At 43.6% G+C, this 16,478-nt stretch overlaps 1 protein-coding gene across 2 annotated transcripts in view; it reads right to left on the reverse strand.

The window, feature by feature from the left end:
* Positions 1 to 16,229, reverse strand: part of SAXO1 (stabilizer of axonemal microtubules 1) — a 34,372-nt gene extending 18,143 nt beyond the window's left edge. The window contains exons 1-2 of one of the 2 annotated variants that reach the window (XM_053371824.1): positions 15,789 to 16,229; positions 13,751 to 13,872 (exon numbers count right to left, since the gene is read on the reverse strand). In XM_053371824.1, the coding sequence (XP_053227799.1) occupies positions 13,751 to 13,812 (62 nt within the window). In that variant the 5' untranslated portion in view covers positions 13,813 to 13,872; positions 15,789 to 16,229. Of the gene's footprint in view, positions 1 to 13,750; positions 15,341 to 15,788 lie in introns of those variants that run through there. The other variant, XM_053371823.1, reaches the window with a different exon arrangement.
* Between the last annotated feature and the right edge of the window lie 249 nt (positions 16,230 to 16,478).

Consider the following 16,478-nt stretch of genomic DNA (forward strand, 5'->3'; position numbering starts at 1 on the left):
CAGTCTAACAACTGCAGAAGGGGTGAAGGCGTGATTCATCCATTCCGTGCCGGCGGCGATAGCAGGGTTCCCCATTAGAGGGGTCTTGAGGCGAGTCTCTGTCCACAAGCGCATGGCAAATGGGCCATAGAGCTCCCCCCAGCATCTTAGGAGGGGACCAGCTGTATAAACGCACATTTTGCAGTGGTCTCAAATTCTTATTTGACCCTGCCCTGCCTCAGACCCCCAACTGGGGACTGAGAGGGATGCACGCCCAATGCCTATGCCAAGGTTTCCCTACATCTGAAATTTAATAAAGTTGGGGCCATTTTAATCCCGAAATATGTTGTTGGGTCTACTCCTTTGCCCTTGAGGTCTGGCTCCCAGGGTAAGGGGGGGGACTGCGCCTGGGCACGCAAACAACGGTCTACATTCTTCTTCTTATTTTTTGAATATCCTTGCATATAAATTTCAAGGCAGTTTACAACCGTACAATAAAACAACTAGAAGCAAGAAAGGGAAACACCCTAGGCAGAGAGACCTAACAATTCTTCATCCAGCTGGAAAAGCTTGTCGAAACAAGAACATCTTCAATTGTTTCCGGACACTACAAATACCGAGTGCCTGCAATATCTCAACATTATAGGATTATTTTTATAAGATATATATACATGGGTATGCAGGATAGCTTACAGAGATAATGTAAGGAAGCAAAAGCATACATGTGCAACACATCACAATGTATCACACAGGAATATTAGATGTGGTAATAGTATTAAGAAAATGAAAACACATTGCAGATAAAGGCATATGGAAATGTCAGCCCGTTGCTTTTAGACAGTGAGTGGTTTTGAAATAAAACTTAAAGGTGCAGTGAAAAGCAACTCCTCCTTTGGGGAAAGCAAAAGTTTGAAGTCTCTACGCTTATGACTTTAATCCAAAACCTCTACAGGGTTAGCAGGAACTCCTGCAGAGCTCAGAAGCATTTTCCGAATGCCATGGTTGTAACATAGCGCTCTGGATGATAAACCTGATTCCACGAACGCTTCCCAAACGCTAAAACATAGACCAGCAGTTGCATGCACCAATAAACCCAAGTTGGCCATGAAAGCTGGCATCTTGCACATGCAACCAGTACAACACACACACAGATGCCATTCATTGGTGAAAAGAAAAGCCACTCTTAAGCACGTGCCAAATATCTCTTTTTACACCGAGGATCATTACTTGTGACATATTGGCCAAGCCTGCATATGTACCATACACTTCAAGCACATTTTAACCCAGGGGTCAGCAAGCATTTTCAGCAGGGGGCCGGTCCACTGTCCCTCAGACCTTGTAGGGGGCTGGACTATATGGGGAGGGGGGAGGAATGAACGAATTCCTATGCCCCACAAATAACCTAGAGATGCATTTTAAATAAAAGGACACATTCTACTCGTGTAAAAACACACTGACCATCCACGGGCCGGATTTAGAAGGCAATTGGGCCAGATCCGGCCCCCAGGCCTTAGTTTGCCTACCCATGTTTTAATCCAAAGAATCCCGGGGATTGTAACTTGTTAAGGCTGCTGGCAATTGTAGTGCTGTGAGGGGTAAATTACAGTCCCCAAGATTATTTGAGGAGAGTCATGTTCTTTAAATGCATGGTGCGTACGCAACCAAAGGCTCTGGAGCCATTGCTGTATGCTACATGCATTAGCTCTGTACATAGCTGTCAACTTTCAGATTTGAAAATAGGGGATCAGCAGCCTCACCTGTCCCAGGCACTCCTGTCTTCCACTGCCTCCCGCAGTTTGGTCAAACTCATGCTGGTAGCTTCGAGAACACTGTCCAACCAACTTAATTACACATTGTGTGAAGGTAAGTGTGAAGCTACAACATTCCTACTATCAGCTTAAGTGACACATTCTCTCTCTCTCTCTCTCTCTCTCTCTCTCTCACACACACACACACACACACAGAGTAGAGCCCCTCTGAGCCAAAGGCCCAAAGGCCCAAAGGCAGAAAGCCCAGCCAGCCAAACGAAGCCTCAAGTGGTGGTTCCCACAGCGCGGCAACCCGGCAAAGGGATACAGCAGCAAGGAAAACCACACCGTCACCTCTCCGTTGGGAAGCGCTGAAGCAAAGGCGAGTCCTCAGGCAACGCGGCCAATTTGATTGGCTCAAGACATGCAAGCTCCACCCCCCAGTCATTCTCAGACTCCTTATTGGTGAGCAACGCAGCCGAGCAACGCAGTTGATGAGCCTCCCTGGCCGGCCAGCAGGGAGGAAGAGGAGCTGCTTCCTTTGAAATCCGAGAAATTTACGGGATATCAACAATCCGGGATAGCAGCAGGAAACGGCACTGGAATAAGGGAGATTCCCGCCAAATAAGGGTAGGTTGACAGCTATGGCTCTGTAACGGCCTGTCCCACGCTGACGTGTAAAACAGGGTATGTGATTAGGCTGACTGACAATAACAGATTCATATATTTATTTTTTAAAAGACTTTTAATATGCTTTTTATCACATGATCAGACCTTGTGTACTTCAGTAGAAAAGCAGCAGCTCAAACATATATTATTATTACTACTACTACTACTACTACTACTACTACTACTACTACTACTATTTCATCCATCAGAATAACCACTTAACATTACAATCCAGACACACAGCTTTATAAGGGGCTGGGAGTGGACAAAAAGTGAAATCCAGATCTTTATTGCTTAGCCAAAGGCCGTCACCTGCCCATACAACAGTACAATAAAACGTGAGACACCACTCAAAATAGTTTTAAAACCAAGAGCATTGTTCATCGCAATAGCCTATATAAATTGAATATCTTTTACGATACAATTATTATTTTTAAGTTTACTCTTATTATTAGTAGCAGCAAATAATATCACAGAAAAGACAGGCTCCTGCCCGTTCAATAATCTAACTCAACACTTTAACAACAGAGTTGACAGTCCCCTGCTATCTGACAATTCTCCATTGACTTTCGTTATACTAAGCCACGCTGTCACTCAAGTCATGTGGGATCCAGCTCATTCCACAAAAACCACAATTAGAAAACCAGCTAGATAAAACATGATCTTATGGGTCTGGTTTGTTTGCAAAAAGAGCAGTACATTCTGTCCTCCCCAATTCCTTTTGTTCCCCCAACCACTTTGCTACTAATTTATAGCTATGGTGACTCTATAGACTGCACTGCAATACTTTATACGCCAGAGTTTCCGCCCCAGACCTCGGGGCTCTTCCAAAGAAATTCCTCTGAACCATCCCTCTGAATGTTCAGAGGAGAAGCTATTCAGCCCTTCCAAGGTGAATCGTCGTATTTTCAGGGGTTCAAGGGGCCAAAGAGGGAACCGCTGAACATCTTCCCCCTTTCTCTTATGGTAGCAGCTGCGTCTGTTGCATCAAAAGCTCTTGAGCAAGGCGAAACCGGGTGCAACAGCTACACTGTTTTCCAAAAGAAAACTTTGGTGTTCTCTAGTGCGGGTATATATACGTACAGTTTGATGGTCATTTTTGAGGAAAGCAAAACCAAAGTTTTAGAAATGCACAAATCTGTGCTCTGAACTGGCTGCTGCGATAAGAGTCAGCTGTGATTTATCAGCCACTGGGAGCATTTTATTAATTCCGAATGAGGTCAATAGTCTGAGAAGAGGACAGACATTGGAGCATGTTGTTAAAGACTCTCGTGAATGTCTCCTCTTTATAAGCTGCAGCGAGGCAGAGTCATTACAAGGTCAGCTTCTTTACTGTCAGCTCGCAGGGTCAGCAAAGGGTCAGCCATGAGATCATTACATTTCTCAAGGCAGACGGCCTGTCATGACATTCGCTTAAAAACTTCCCTTTGTCTTTTGAAGGCTGTAATCCCAAACACGCTCGGGGCAGCCCTGCAAAGCAGAATTAACTGCTTTTTCAAGTCAATGACTTTGTCCTCCTTCCTGGTTTTCTGGTTTAGGCAAAATGGTGCATGTGAAAGCCACCGCTTAGCTGCACCAAACGGCTCAACGAGTTGCAGCCTTGCTAGTCCACAATTGGACCTGTGGCTCCTTTAAAGGCAGGGTAGAGAATTATATCCGGGCCTCTGGTGAAGGGATTAAACCTCCCCAGTTTTCTTTGTGTAAATCTTCCTGAAGCTGTTTGCCCCAAGGTATTTTTCTTAATTTGCACCAGGAAAATGGCAGAAGGGGCTGGGACCAGGAGTATATATGTTAAATACTGAGAATAACGGTTATATACACAACTGACAGACAGCAAAATGGAAGCATATTTATAATTTTGTGTATTATGAGGATTATATGAGGATTATTAATGTGTTTTATCTTCTTTTGCTCTTTAGTTTCCTTTCTCTTTGATATACTGTATTCTATTTTCTTTTTAGTTTAGTTGGAATTTGATGGTATATTAGGTTGAAAATTGTTAATAAAATTGATTGATTGATTTTTTTAAAGGAAAATGACATGGGGGAGGATTAACTCCCCTTTCAGCAACACCATAATCCAGATCCAATTGAACACTGAACTGTAAAACGCAATACAGAATGCAAAACTTTCATCAGCATCCAGCTGTTTGCCAATATAAAGTCCAAAATTCCGATAGGAGTGTTTATAAATGTAAAAAAAAATCAGCAGCACAGATGGCAACCTGGGACCATAGCAGCACCAGATAAAGAATGGCTTGTGGCCTAGCACATATTGCAGTCCATTAACAGAAAATTAGGATGACAAAGAAGTGATTATAGGAAAAGGTACCCCAGCACATCTTCAGATGAGAAGTAGGAGGGTTTTCCTTCCAAACTGGGTATCATGCAAGCTTATTGCAAAAGGCAGTTAAATGCAAACAGGTGTGGTAATTAAGATCCTAAATACCAATTAAATGGGTAGAACATAATATTTCCTCCTTTGGTGAAACCCAATCTAAGAAAGAAGCTTCCTGAAGGAAGGATGTCAGAGATCAGAGAGAATTTCAGAGGCCTAAGACAGCTTTCCTAATCCAAAAGTCAGCCGTCCGTTCTCAGCTGGCAGAAGGCAAGACTTATTTTACAAGCCCCCTGCCCACAAAAAGCTGCCATTCACTGAAGCTGATGAAGAAAGAGATATACACCCACAGCGACTTAAGAGGATTAGGGATGGGACCTGTTCAAATCATCTGATCGTTTGAGTTCTGGATCAGATTCACAGTTACTTCCTGGCGTTTGCTGCATTAGGAGTTATTTAGTTATTTCTCTCTCATATATATATATATATATATATATATATATATATATATATATCTGCAATAATATATATATCTGCAATAATGTGGATCTCAAATGATATGATGGTGCAAGCAAAACAGAAGAGGAAATTCTCACATGTCGTGTTTCATTCACAAACAATGAAACTTCCAACTCTGCTGCGCAACCAAGAGAAAGAAAACAAGGGCTGAGAGACAGGGCACGATAAATAAAAATATGTGGATGTGGCTTTTTCACGTAGGCAGAACCGATCTCACTTCATTGTGTGCAACACTACTTGCTAGAAGAGAAGGCTAGGTTATACAGTCAAACCTCGGCTCCTGAACACCTCCGTTACTGTACGTTTCGGCTCCCGAACGCCAAAAACCCATAAGTGTTCCGGTTTTTGAACATTTTTCGGAAGCTGAACGTCCGACGCAGCTTCCGCTTGAGTGCAGGAAGCTCCTGCAGCCAATCAGAAGCCGTGCCTCGGTTGTCAAACATTTCGGAAGCCAAATGGGCTTCCGAAAAGGATTAAGTTCTGTTAAGTTGTGGGTGAACATATCAGACAACACAGCAATTCTTTAAACAGCTCTTGTTTATTCACAGGCCAGAACAGAACTGAACTGAAGAGTTTGCCAGCCTGCTTATATAGAGCTCCACTAGAACGCAACAGTAACCATTTTCTGTAACTATCCAATCACTGAACATCACTTTCGATCCCTTATTTGCATATGTGGACCTGAACTATCTATGGTATCCCCCTGCTGGCCCAGGGTGAGAACTTCAGTACATAACAAGTTCAACAACGGAGGTTTGACTGTATTTTGTTATTTTATGAGAGCCATGCTTTTAGCCTGCCACTGGTGGTATTCCATCAGAATCATTTCCTCTCCTAGCCAGCACATTCATACACATCATAAAATGTGTCCCAGCATGCTGTGGGCCATTGCCTTGGTAATAAGCTATCCTTTTGTGAAGCATGCTGGGAAATTATCCACAAAGCATTCTGAGCCAACAAGCACGATTGATGATGAAAGCAACCTCTTGCTGCACACAAGGAATGCTGGGGTATTAGCACTCTTGCTACTGAAAGGGCAGTACTTCAACCCCAGCAACAGCTGTGCCTCCATAGCTCATCCGGTGGGAAAACAGCACTGGTAAGTGGACTACAGCAACGTCCGTATGAATGCCAACCACTGTAGTTGGCCTTCTAGGTTGGATCCTAGGCTGAGGCTGAAATCTCAACACATAGTACCTGGGAGTAGGTTCTGTGGAATTCAACAGGATTAAAGTTTGCATAGACACAGTGAGGACTGCATGGTTCATTGCTAATAAGTCCCACTGATTTCAATGGGTTGCTCTGAATGTGGCTAAGTCTGGATTCAACCCACTGATGAAAAGCTCTGGGGTTTCCTCTACGGAGCTCAGTGCAGCCAAGATGCCCCCCCCCCCATTGTGGTTTGGCTCAGCAATATATGGTGGTTTCCAACATCGCAATAGATCACCAGCTAAACATCGCGATATACCGATATATCACAATGTCTGAAATAAGGATGGAGCTATGTAAGGGCACTGGCTGGCTTCATGGTTTTTCCTACATTGTGATTTTTGCATAGCACACACATCATGATTCGCAATATATTGCCAGGTAAAAAAATTATGAAACCAGTATCACAATATGGACTTCAAAGCGGTTTTGGATAATATATCAATATATTGCACAGCCCTATTTGGGGAAGGCAAATGTGAGAGTAATCGCCAGGGAGAGGTTGCTCCTTTCACAACAGAAGTTGCTCAGGAGCAGCAAAGTTTAAGGGGATAAGTGAGTCACAAGTGACTTACAACCAAGTAAAAACTGCAATAATAAAACGGTTTGAACCCATTTAAAACAGGCTAACCAATACAATATCATGGGCGCTATTCCCCAAATGCAGAGGAGACAAAAAACACCTTTGTCTGGCATCAAACAGATGACGAGGTTGGCTCACCACACAACAGTGTGTAGAGTCCTGTTGCCACTCTCTGGACCTCCCTTGGAGAAGGCACACAGCGAAGGGTGATGATCTCAGGCTCCAGGCAGGTTCATACAGGGGTAAGATACAGTGGTACCTCAGTTGTCGAACACAATCCATTCCGGAAGACCGTTCGACTTCCGAAACGTTCAACAACTGAGGCGCAAAGGGCGATCAGCAAAGTCAATGGAGAAAAAATGAAAAAACGCAGCGGATGCTGTTCAACTTCTGAGGCACGTTTGAAAACGGAAGCAATTACGTCCGGGTTTTCAGCGTTCGGCTTCCGAGATGCTCGAAAACTGAGGTACCACTGTATTTCAAAACTAGCAGCAGGGAGGGAGAGCACATTTGCAGGGACTAGTTATTTGACTGAGTAAAGACCTAATACTTCCCCACCTATTCTCTCCCTAACCTCACATTCCATAGAATCATAGAAGTGTGGTGTATCTGAAGAAGTGTGCATGCACACGGAAGCTCATACCAATAATAAACTTAGTTGGTCTCTAAGGTGCTACTGGATGGATTTTTTAAATTTTGTATAGAATTGTGGTGTTTGCCTAATAATAATAATAATAAAATACTAGTTGGGAATGAAGGTGGGCAGTTATCAGCACCTTCAAATGTAAAATACCTCTCTCTCTTTCTCTCTCTCTGCTACCTGCTTCCCAAAAGCATGGAGCAGGTTTAAGGAACGCAGAGCAAAGGCAAGTGAATAGAGGCAAAAGCACTGACAGCTAACAGCAACCTCCACATTCTGGCATTCTAAGGTCTATGTTGCCACCCTGTGGAATTCAGAGGGAAAAAGATGCCGAGGAGAACCTCGTTGACAGCGACAGAAAACTTCCGCAGGAACAGGACCACCGATCAGTGGCCCTGACTATGCCCTGCCCTCCTCTCCTCTTAGCAGTGGGGGATAAAGGGCATCCAAGAAGCTTGCTAGACTACAATATGGCGGCATCATCTTGAACCACTCCCAATGCAAACGCCCAGCTCCATCTTGGTGCTACTTGGCTGCTGTTGCTACAACAATAATCTGAGTAAACAGCAAGGTTGAGCCTCAAGAGTGGCATATTTTGAACCAATCTGTCCAAAATTTGCTACCCATAAATTTCGCCCCAATTCTCTGGCTATAGTGGAACATTAAGCCCAACTTTGGATTAGCCCAGATTGGGCAAATATTTCTTTTCTGATTTCCTAAGCAAAACAAAATTGCTGTTTTTTATCTTTTTTTAAAAGGAAAATAGGCAAAAACACTACTGACATGGGTTGCCATAAGTTCGGATATGCCAATTTCTGCAGGGGCACTGCTTCTGACAGCAGTATTCTGGGTATGTCCAGGAAATTCCAGATGTATGGCAAGCCTACCCAAGGCTTCGGGGGCACAGTAACCCCATTCAGGACCAGGGAGTCTCCCACACGTGCCCGCCCCGTCCCCCCAAAATGGTACTTCTGTCTTGTCAGGATTCAACCTCAATCTGCTAGCTGCCATTATCAGATCCCATAGCCCAGAACCTACCAGCATTGTTGTTAGATACGATTCAGAAAAAAATCAGATGCCAACTGGAGCATCAATGTTGATATTAGATGCACATTAGGTGCACAACAACTACTCATGGGAAGACTCGTATTCAGATCCGAAAGGTCCTCTTCTGTGGATACAGTAAGTCTTCCTGGGAGAAGAAGTTCCTTCGGTCAGCGAAGGTAAACCTTTGGTTCCAGCCCAAATCACTGTAACCCAGGGATAGGGACTCTGTGCTTCTCCCAGATACTGATGCTGAGTTGGAGTTTAACAACTTCAGTCCGCCCGGCTTCAGATAGCCAGGGATGATGGGAGCTGGAGTCCAGCGACATTTGGAGGGCAGCAAGTTCACCACCTCTGTGGTAACCTGTTGAACAGATGCACGCCTGTTTCGCAAACATACAATGGCTGGTGTGTGCCTTCCATTAAAGTCAATATTCAAAATAATGCACCTAGGTGGCTCTGTTCTTCTCCTGCTGCAGTTATTTGAACGGCTTCTGGAGCTTGTATACTCAGGTGAGGGCAGCAGGTGTTGAATGCCCTCTTAAAATGTAAATATTTCACACTAGGTACTTTTATCCATGTCTACATATTTTCACCTCGCCGTGAAGGATGAAGGAACGTTACATGCATTTAAAAACTTTTGAGAAGAGAAACTGCTTCCCATGTGTTAAAATCTCTTGGTCAAAGCACAAAGCAAGCCAGCAAAATACACACAGCTCTATTCTTTGGAGCAAAATAATAAATAGCCACCCTGTTGACACACAGGCAGTTGGATCACTCTCCAGCCCTGCAGAGGGTCCTGATGGATATCCCTAGCATGGCTCCACAGCCCAGACTAAATAGCTTCCTGCTGATAGATGCAGCACTCCCCTTATGTTATGCCCTGCAACGGGCAAGGTCACAAATAATGATATGCGCTAGGAAACATCAGCAAGCCATCGGGCATCTGAAAGGACAAACGAGACAGAAGTTCCACATTGTTATGTCGAGGTGGTTATAAATTCCTCATCGAAAGAGGTGTTGGATCCAGAGTCTTTAAAGGATGCCATGACTGCACTGTTCCTAAAGTAACATAGTCTGGACCAAGGAGGTGTTAATAACTATATGTCAGATTCAAAAGAAAATCCCTTCCTTGGCAAGGTGTTTGAGTGGGTGGTTGCTCAGCTCATGAGTCTCTGCGGACGACACTGATTTACTAGATTCTCTTCAGGTGGGCTTGAGGCCTGGTTGCGGAACGGAAACTGATTTTGTTGCCCTGTGGGATCACCTCTGCTGAGACACAGACAGGGGTGTGTGTGACACACTGTCAGTTTTCTTCAATCCTTTTGACTCCATCAACCATGGTATCCTGCTGAATAGGCTGTCTGGGTTGGAGGGAACACACTGCACTGACTCTGTACCTTGGGTGCTTCAGTCTTTGCACAAAGTTCTCCTTTGTTGGTTTGGATTGCTAAATTGTTTTAGCAGCTATGGTTTGTGCGTTTTATAGGTGGGTTGGTTTGGAGGGGGGGTTCGCTGGCCTTTTTGCTGTTGTTTCCTTGGTTTGTACGAGGAATTGTGTGTGTGTGTGTGTGCGCGCTTTAATATCCAAAGCCACCCAGAGACCTTGGATCGAATAGTACAGAGGGGGTGAGCATTTTGCACAGGGGTTCCATTCCTGACCCCCATGCACAATAGTAGAGTATGCATAAGCCGCCCCCTCCTCCAGGTCCAAAAGGACCTATGCATTGGTGGTCACACGTCAACTGAATGCAGGCAAAATGGTTACCACCTGTACATCATAATAATAATACATGCCAAGTTCACAGAGGTTGTTTCTTAAAAGAGAGACTACAGAAGAATGGATGTAGCTAGATCTTACACAGCTTTGCTAGTTTTCAAATTCTGAGTGGATTTGCACCTTTTGCCCAAGTTATGCATCATCTGAATATTCGTATTTATCAAGGGCAGAAGTACAGATTGCTTTACCTTTCAAACTGTTTCAGTACTACCAACCACTATCTTAAGAGAATTATTGAGGGCAATAAACTCGTCAGAAGACAAAGTTTTCCAGCACTTCAGATTCCCCAAACAGAAGCGTTTGGTCCTTACAACACATATTACAAACAAAATGGCTTTAAACGACGGGCCGGATGTAGACATGGGAAAGCACCAATACAGGTAAAAAGCAGAAACATTCAGTGCAAAGTGCACTTCGTTGGATCTAAGACACGGGTGTCAAACACAAGGCCCGCGGGCCGAATTCGGCCCGCCAGACCTCGTCATGTGGCCCGTGTAGCCATCGCCGGCCGCCAGCCTTCACCTTTTATTCTCGCGCTTTTTTTTTTGACACAAGAAAGCCGCCTCTTCAGTGCGTGCGTGGCAGCCTACAAGCCAGAGAACGTCTGCCCTCTAGCGGCGCCGGCCGTTCTACACAGGAAACCTCCACTTTACATGCATTCAGGAAACCTCCACTTGTTTTTATATTGAGCGCATGTTTTTATATTGAGCTGATGTGGCCCCCGATGAATTTGAGTTTGACACCCCTGATCTAAGACATTTCAAATTAAGCATGCTCCTGAAGAACATCGTAAAAACAACCAGCCTTAATCTTTAGCCTCCAGCAACTCTGCTGCCAAACAGTCCAAGCTACTTTACAGCAGAATCACCAGAGACCGAATAGCAAGATTGGTTGTTTAAAATGTACCTCTGAACATACTAATTTGAAACACGTTGAGCCTGCATCTAGCAGCTCCCTTTCCTCTTTTCCTTGCATAGAATGTCTCCATAGATACTCCAAGGACTTCTGAGGGGGCAGAACACCTCTGTATGCTGCGGTCAAAGAGACACACTGCATGATCCCTGTCAGTGAAGGCTAAGTCACTTGGGGTCTGGTTCTGTCTCGACTGTAGCTGTGTCCCCCAAATGCTATACTTTGCTTTTTCATTAAGGGAGCAGGTGGTGCCGTGCTCTAAACAACTAGTTCAGAAGGTCGGCGGTTCAAATCCCCGCAACGGAGTGAGCTCCCATTGCTCTGTCCCAGCTCCTGCCAACCTAGCAGTTCGAAAGCATACCAGTGCAGATAAGATAAATAGGCACCACCGTGGCGGGAAGGTAAATGGCATTTCCATGCACTCTGGTTTCCATCATGGTGTCCCCTTTGCGCCAGAAGCGGTTTAGTCCTGCTGGCCACATGTCCCAGGAAGCTGTCTGTGGACAAACGGCGGCTCCCTTGGCCCGAAAGCGAGATGAGCACCGCAATACCATAGTCACCATTGACTGGACTTAACCGTTCATGGGTCCTTTACCTTTTCATTCCTAAGAGGTGGGGAAGTCTGTGGGGTACATCTGTTTACTGACTCATCTAACCCCAGTCATTGAGAATCAAGCCTGCTCTGATCTACCCTGGGTTCAGATCCTTGATCACACAAGTATGGTGGAATGTTAAGAATTCAGATAAATCTGCTAGGAATATGAGAGCTCATCACCACACAAATCCATATATATCTACTACAGCACACTATTACGAGTCTAGATTCCAACATTTAAAGATACTTCTTAAACAAGTTCCCACTTCTGGGTCTTCCAGTGAGTTATTGTCCTCATCTATAGACTCAATCCCTTCATTCTTTTCTTATTATGGGTTGGAGGAGACTGTCAACACTTAATCCTGTTTCAAGCTGGAAAGGATGGACTGTGCTGAATTGTGTCAAGCAAACAGAGTTTCACACCGCAAATACAAATAATTGTGGAATAACATTATTTTGCTGCTGGCTGTGCTGAAAAACCAGCTTCTCACAGACATCTCTGCATGGCGTCCGTGGCGCAACCACTGAAATGTAGACACTTTGGAAAAAGACAGCTGAGCAGCCAGTGTATCCATAAATGAGAGATTAAGGCAAACGCGGACCAAATTCAGCACCAGCGCGACTCCTTTTGTAAATATATCTGAAACCACTGTCAGTGCCATGGAAAAACAGCAACAGATGTGGAAGGCTAGGGAAAGTGTTAATGTACCCAAAATAAAGGAGACACAGATGTACTAACAGTGGGCGATGTGTGTGTTTCTGCTCTGTGCCAAATCCACCAAACACATTGAGTTCCCCAGCTGTGAGCCCACACACATTGCTCCAGATGTAGAGATTGAAGCAACCTCTCGCACAGGCAGGAGCACCCAGGTCACGACCCACAGAGGCTCAAGAAAACTGTCACCCAATGTCAGTATGCTGACTTTATGCGATGTCTGGACTGCATCAGAGGTGTAGAATTAAAAAAGGAGTACTGCAAGGTTGAAATCAATGTCTGGACAGCCATGAAAACACATGGGCTTAGAGCCAGTGATATCAGAAAGTTGCCATGGGCACCTCATAGTTAAAAGTTTTCCTCTGCAATCACAAAACCTGAGGTTCCCGGTGATCAAGCTGCACTACTGGTTTATACACGTACTGTCCTAATGCATATCCAGAAAACATATAGAGATGGTTACCACTGCAGGAAAGTATAGCTGATGCAGTTCAGAAAAGCCCTACTAGACGACCAACAGCTGTCCTAAGCAAGGCGGTTTATGGATGCAAGTCAATTCACATAGGAACAAAATGGGCAAAACCAAGACCTGATGTGTTTTGCAATGCAAACTCACACCAAGCAGAAGAAACTACGGATTGCAAAGAATGTCCACCCAGATCCCTACCAGCAACCCTTCCCCCAAAACTTCTAGGTCAGGCCAGCTACTACCAGCCACCCAGTAGGGCTGGGCAATAGCTGGTTTTAAACATCACAATATATCACCAGCTAAACATAATGATATACTGATATATCACACTGTCTGAAATAAAGATGGAGCTATGTAAAGGCATTAAAAGTCACGTGGCTGTTCTGAAAATCAACTCATATACATCCTTGGCCACGGGACCACGGATCACAACACAGCGAGAGATTCTGTCTGTTTGTAACAGCTCTGCAAAAGCGACTTAACCGTGAATGGGGATGGAGGTGTGTATCTTTATCTATGATTGCGCAAGCCAGCACACGGCATATACATACCCACAGTCGCAAATCTCGCAAATGCATGGTTGGGAGAGACGTGAAACCGCGGGAGAAGCCATGGCTGCTGCAGTCCTGTTTCTTCTGGGGTGCAACCTGTAGGCTAGCTCTTCCTCATCTCACTGCAGCAGGTCACAAAGGAAGAAAGTATTCTGCACATCTCAGCTAGTCAGCTTTCCTAGAGCAGCACAAATTCTCTTTCCCCCTAAACTTGCTGCTGTTGAAGCCTCTACTAATCCAGGCCTGCTCTGCAAAGGACAGGGGACTCATAATATCCTCTTGGGGTGGTCACTTGGAGATCCTTTGTGAAGTCACCAAGGCAGACCTGGATCTTGCAGCAGCAAAACTGCCAAAAGCAGGACTTAGCACAGCCCCCACCACAAAACAGAGGAGGAATTCAAAGCTCAATTTATAGCCAGCTCAATTTTAAATCTGGGAATCACTAAACTACTCCAGTTGTGGGCAAATCAGAAAGAGCAGGGCTGCTTTAGAGATGCAAGCTAGAGGGCCCCCATTTCAATATTTATAAAAAGGAAAACAAAATTTAGTTAATACAGCTGCAAACATTACTTGACAATACTTTTATTTGAGAACTGTTACCCTTCCATGTGGAGCTTCGCATCAGTCCTTTGAAAACCTTAATGTATCAATGCCAAAGGCACAGTAACACATGAATATTAAATTGCTATTGTTTTCTTGTTTCTGTTCCTGTGGGCATTTGGGGCATATTTCCTGCAACATTGTCAAAACTACCTGTGAACGTGGAGTGGAGTGGAGCAAAACCCACACGCTGCCCACTAATATTGAAAACAGATTCGTACACATGTTTGATATTAGAACACTTCCTGTAATAAAAATGTTACTGAGACAGGCCACAAGACTTTTTGTATTAGGGAGAATATGTATATCCTGCTTTATAGACCCAAGAGGATCGCAGTGGCTTACAAAATATCCTTAAATCTAGAACAGAGACAGAAATTAAATGGCACTCCACATTGAATCAGGATTACTTGGCCAGCATCCTTGGTGTCATCCTATCAGGTAGCAAGTCCCAACAAAATATTTTGAGGCAAGGGAGTAAGCTGTGCAGCTGAAACATATGAAAGAAGACATCATCCCTTGCTGGCAGTTTCTTTTATAGGGGCTTTTCTACATTAACACACTATATGAAAAAGTAGCAAGTCTGACTTGGGACTCAGCTACACAGCTGCAAATAAAACATTTTAAATGTGTTGTAAAGTGCAATATACAAATGTGACACTAGATGGCGACAGTGAGCTAAGCAAAATTAAAAGTATTTTTCCAAAACGTCTTTTTAAAAAAAAGCATTTTCACAGCATTTTCTATTTTTGTGTAGATTCCACCTTGAAGACTTCACTATGACACTATTTGGCTTTTCCAAATGAGAAAATTCTGGCAGGTCCACTTCCCCCGACCTGCATAACCCAAATGCTGCAATATATCATGCAAGATATATGCATTACTAAATGCTAGGGGCAAAAGCTACTTCTGTGATCAGAGAGGCTCCTAAGTGCAGGGTTTTATTCTCATTAATTATGCTATTTTAAATGTGCATTTGACTTCACTTAGGAATGTGTTGCTTTTAAATGCTTAAGATTTACCTTTGTGTTAAATATGTATGCTGTAGTTGACCGCCTTTGTAATATTTTTTTTTGAAATCTTTAAGATAATGTTTTTGTTTTCTATTTGACTTTCTTCAGATTGTTTTATTGATGTTTTAATATGCTGCAAACCGCTTTGAGATTCTTAAAAATATAAAGCGGTATAGAAATGAAATTAATAATAATGGTTCATGAAGTATAGAAAATTGCTGCTGGAAAAATACTTTCCCAGCTCAGAAGCCACAGTAGTCACATGAACAGACCATCCGCCATAAAGCTGGAGGGAGGTTTAGGAGGAATTCAATGTGGCGCCAAGATGACAATTCCACCAGCGCAAGCATTTTGGACCACTCAGAACCAAAGGGGGGGGGCTGCAGAAGTTTGGAAAGACCTGTTGTGACAGCAGAAGGCCTTACCTGGGCTTTCGCTGGCACGACCCATTAGTTGAATCCAGCCTAAAATAAGTGAACAGGCATAAAACACAAGTTGGGCTTCTTTCATAGCCTTAAATAAATTTACTTCATTCTTCAGAAGAGCTGAGGGAGGGAAACCCTTAAATCAGAAGATTTTATTGAGAGAAGTTTATTATGATTTTCAAAAAGTGAAACTTTTATTTTATTTTAATAAATATTTTAAGACAAGTGAAAGTTTTAAGACAATACATTAGTTACTAGAATTCAGTTCATTGTCTACATGACCAAGCTATGTCTGGGCAAATGTGTTCTAACAAAGCAAGCTCTCCGTTTTTTAGATTAGATCTTAAATACACAGCACATAACCTATTTTAGGGGGAACATCTTGCAACAGCAAATATTAAGACAAAACACAGAAGAGAAAGATGAAAACATCTGCGTAATGAAGACCTCTGTAGATTCACACACAGGAGGAAAAGTTGACATCAGAATGGGCGATTGGTTTAGCCAATTATTTACAAGAGCATTTCATTAAGAATGTGCTGAAAAGGATTAGAGCAAAATGATCTGTCAAAATCTGATTAGAATGCAGTTATGATATGTAAAGGTGTACACGGATAATATTTGTTGGTTCAGTCTCTTAACACTCCATGCTTGTGAAAGTCTCAAATGGCCTCAATTTTTCAGGATCTC

This window comes from Podarcis raffonei, chromosome 17 (assembly GCF_027172205.1).
Source record: "Podarcis raffonei isolate rPodRaf1 chromosome 17, rPodRaf1.pri, whole genome shotgun sequence".
Lineage (NCBI taxonomy): Eukaryota > Metazoa > Chordata > Lepidosauria > Squamata > Lacertidae > Podarcis > Podarcis raffonei.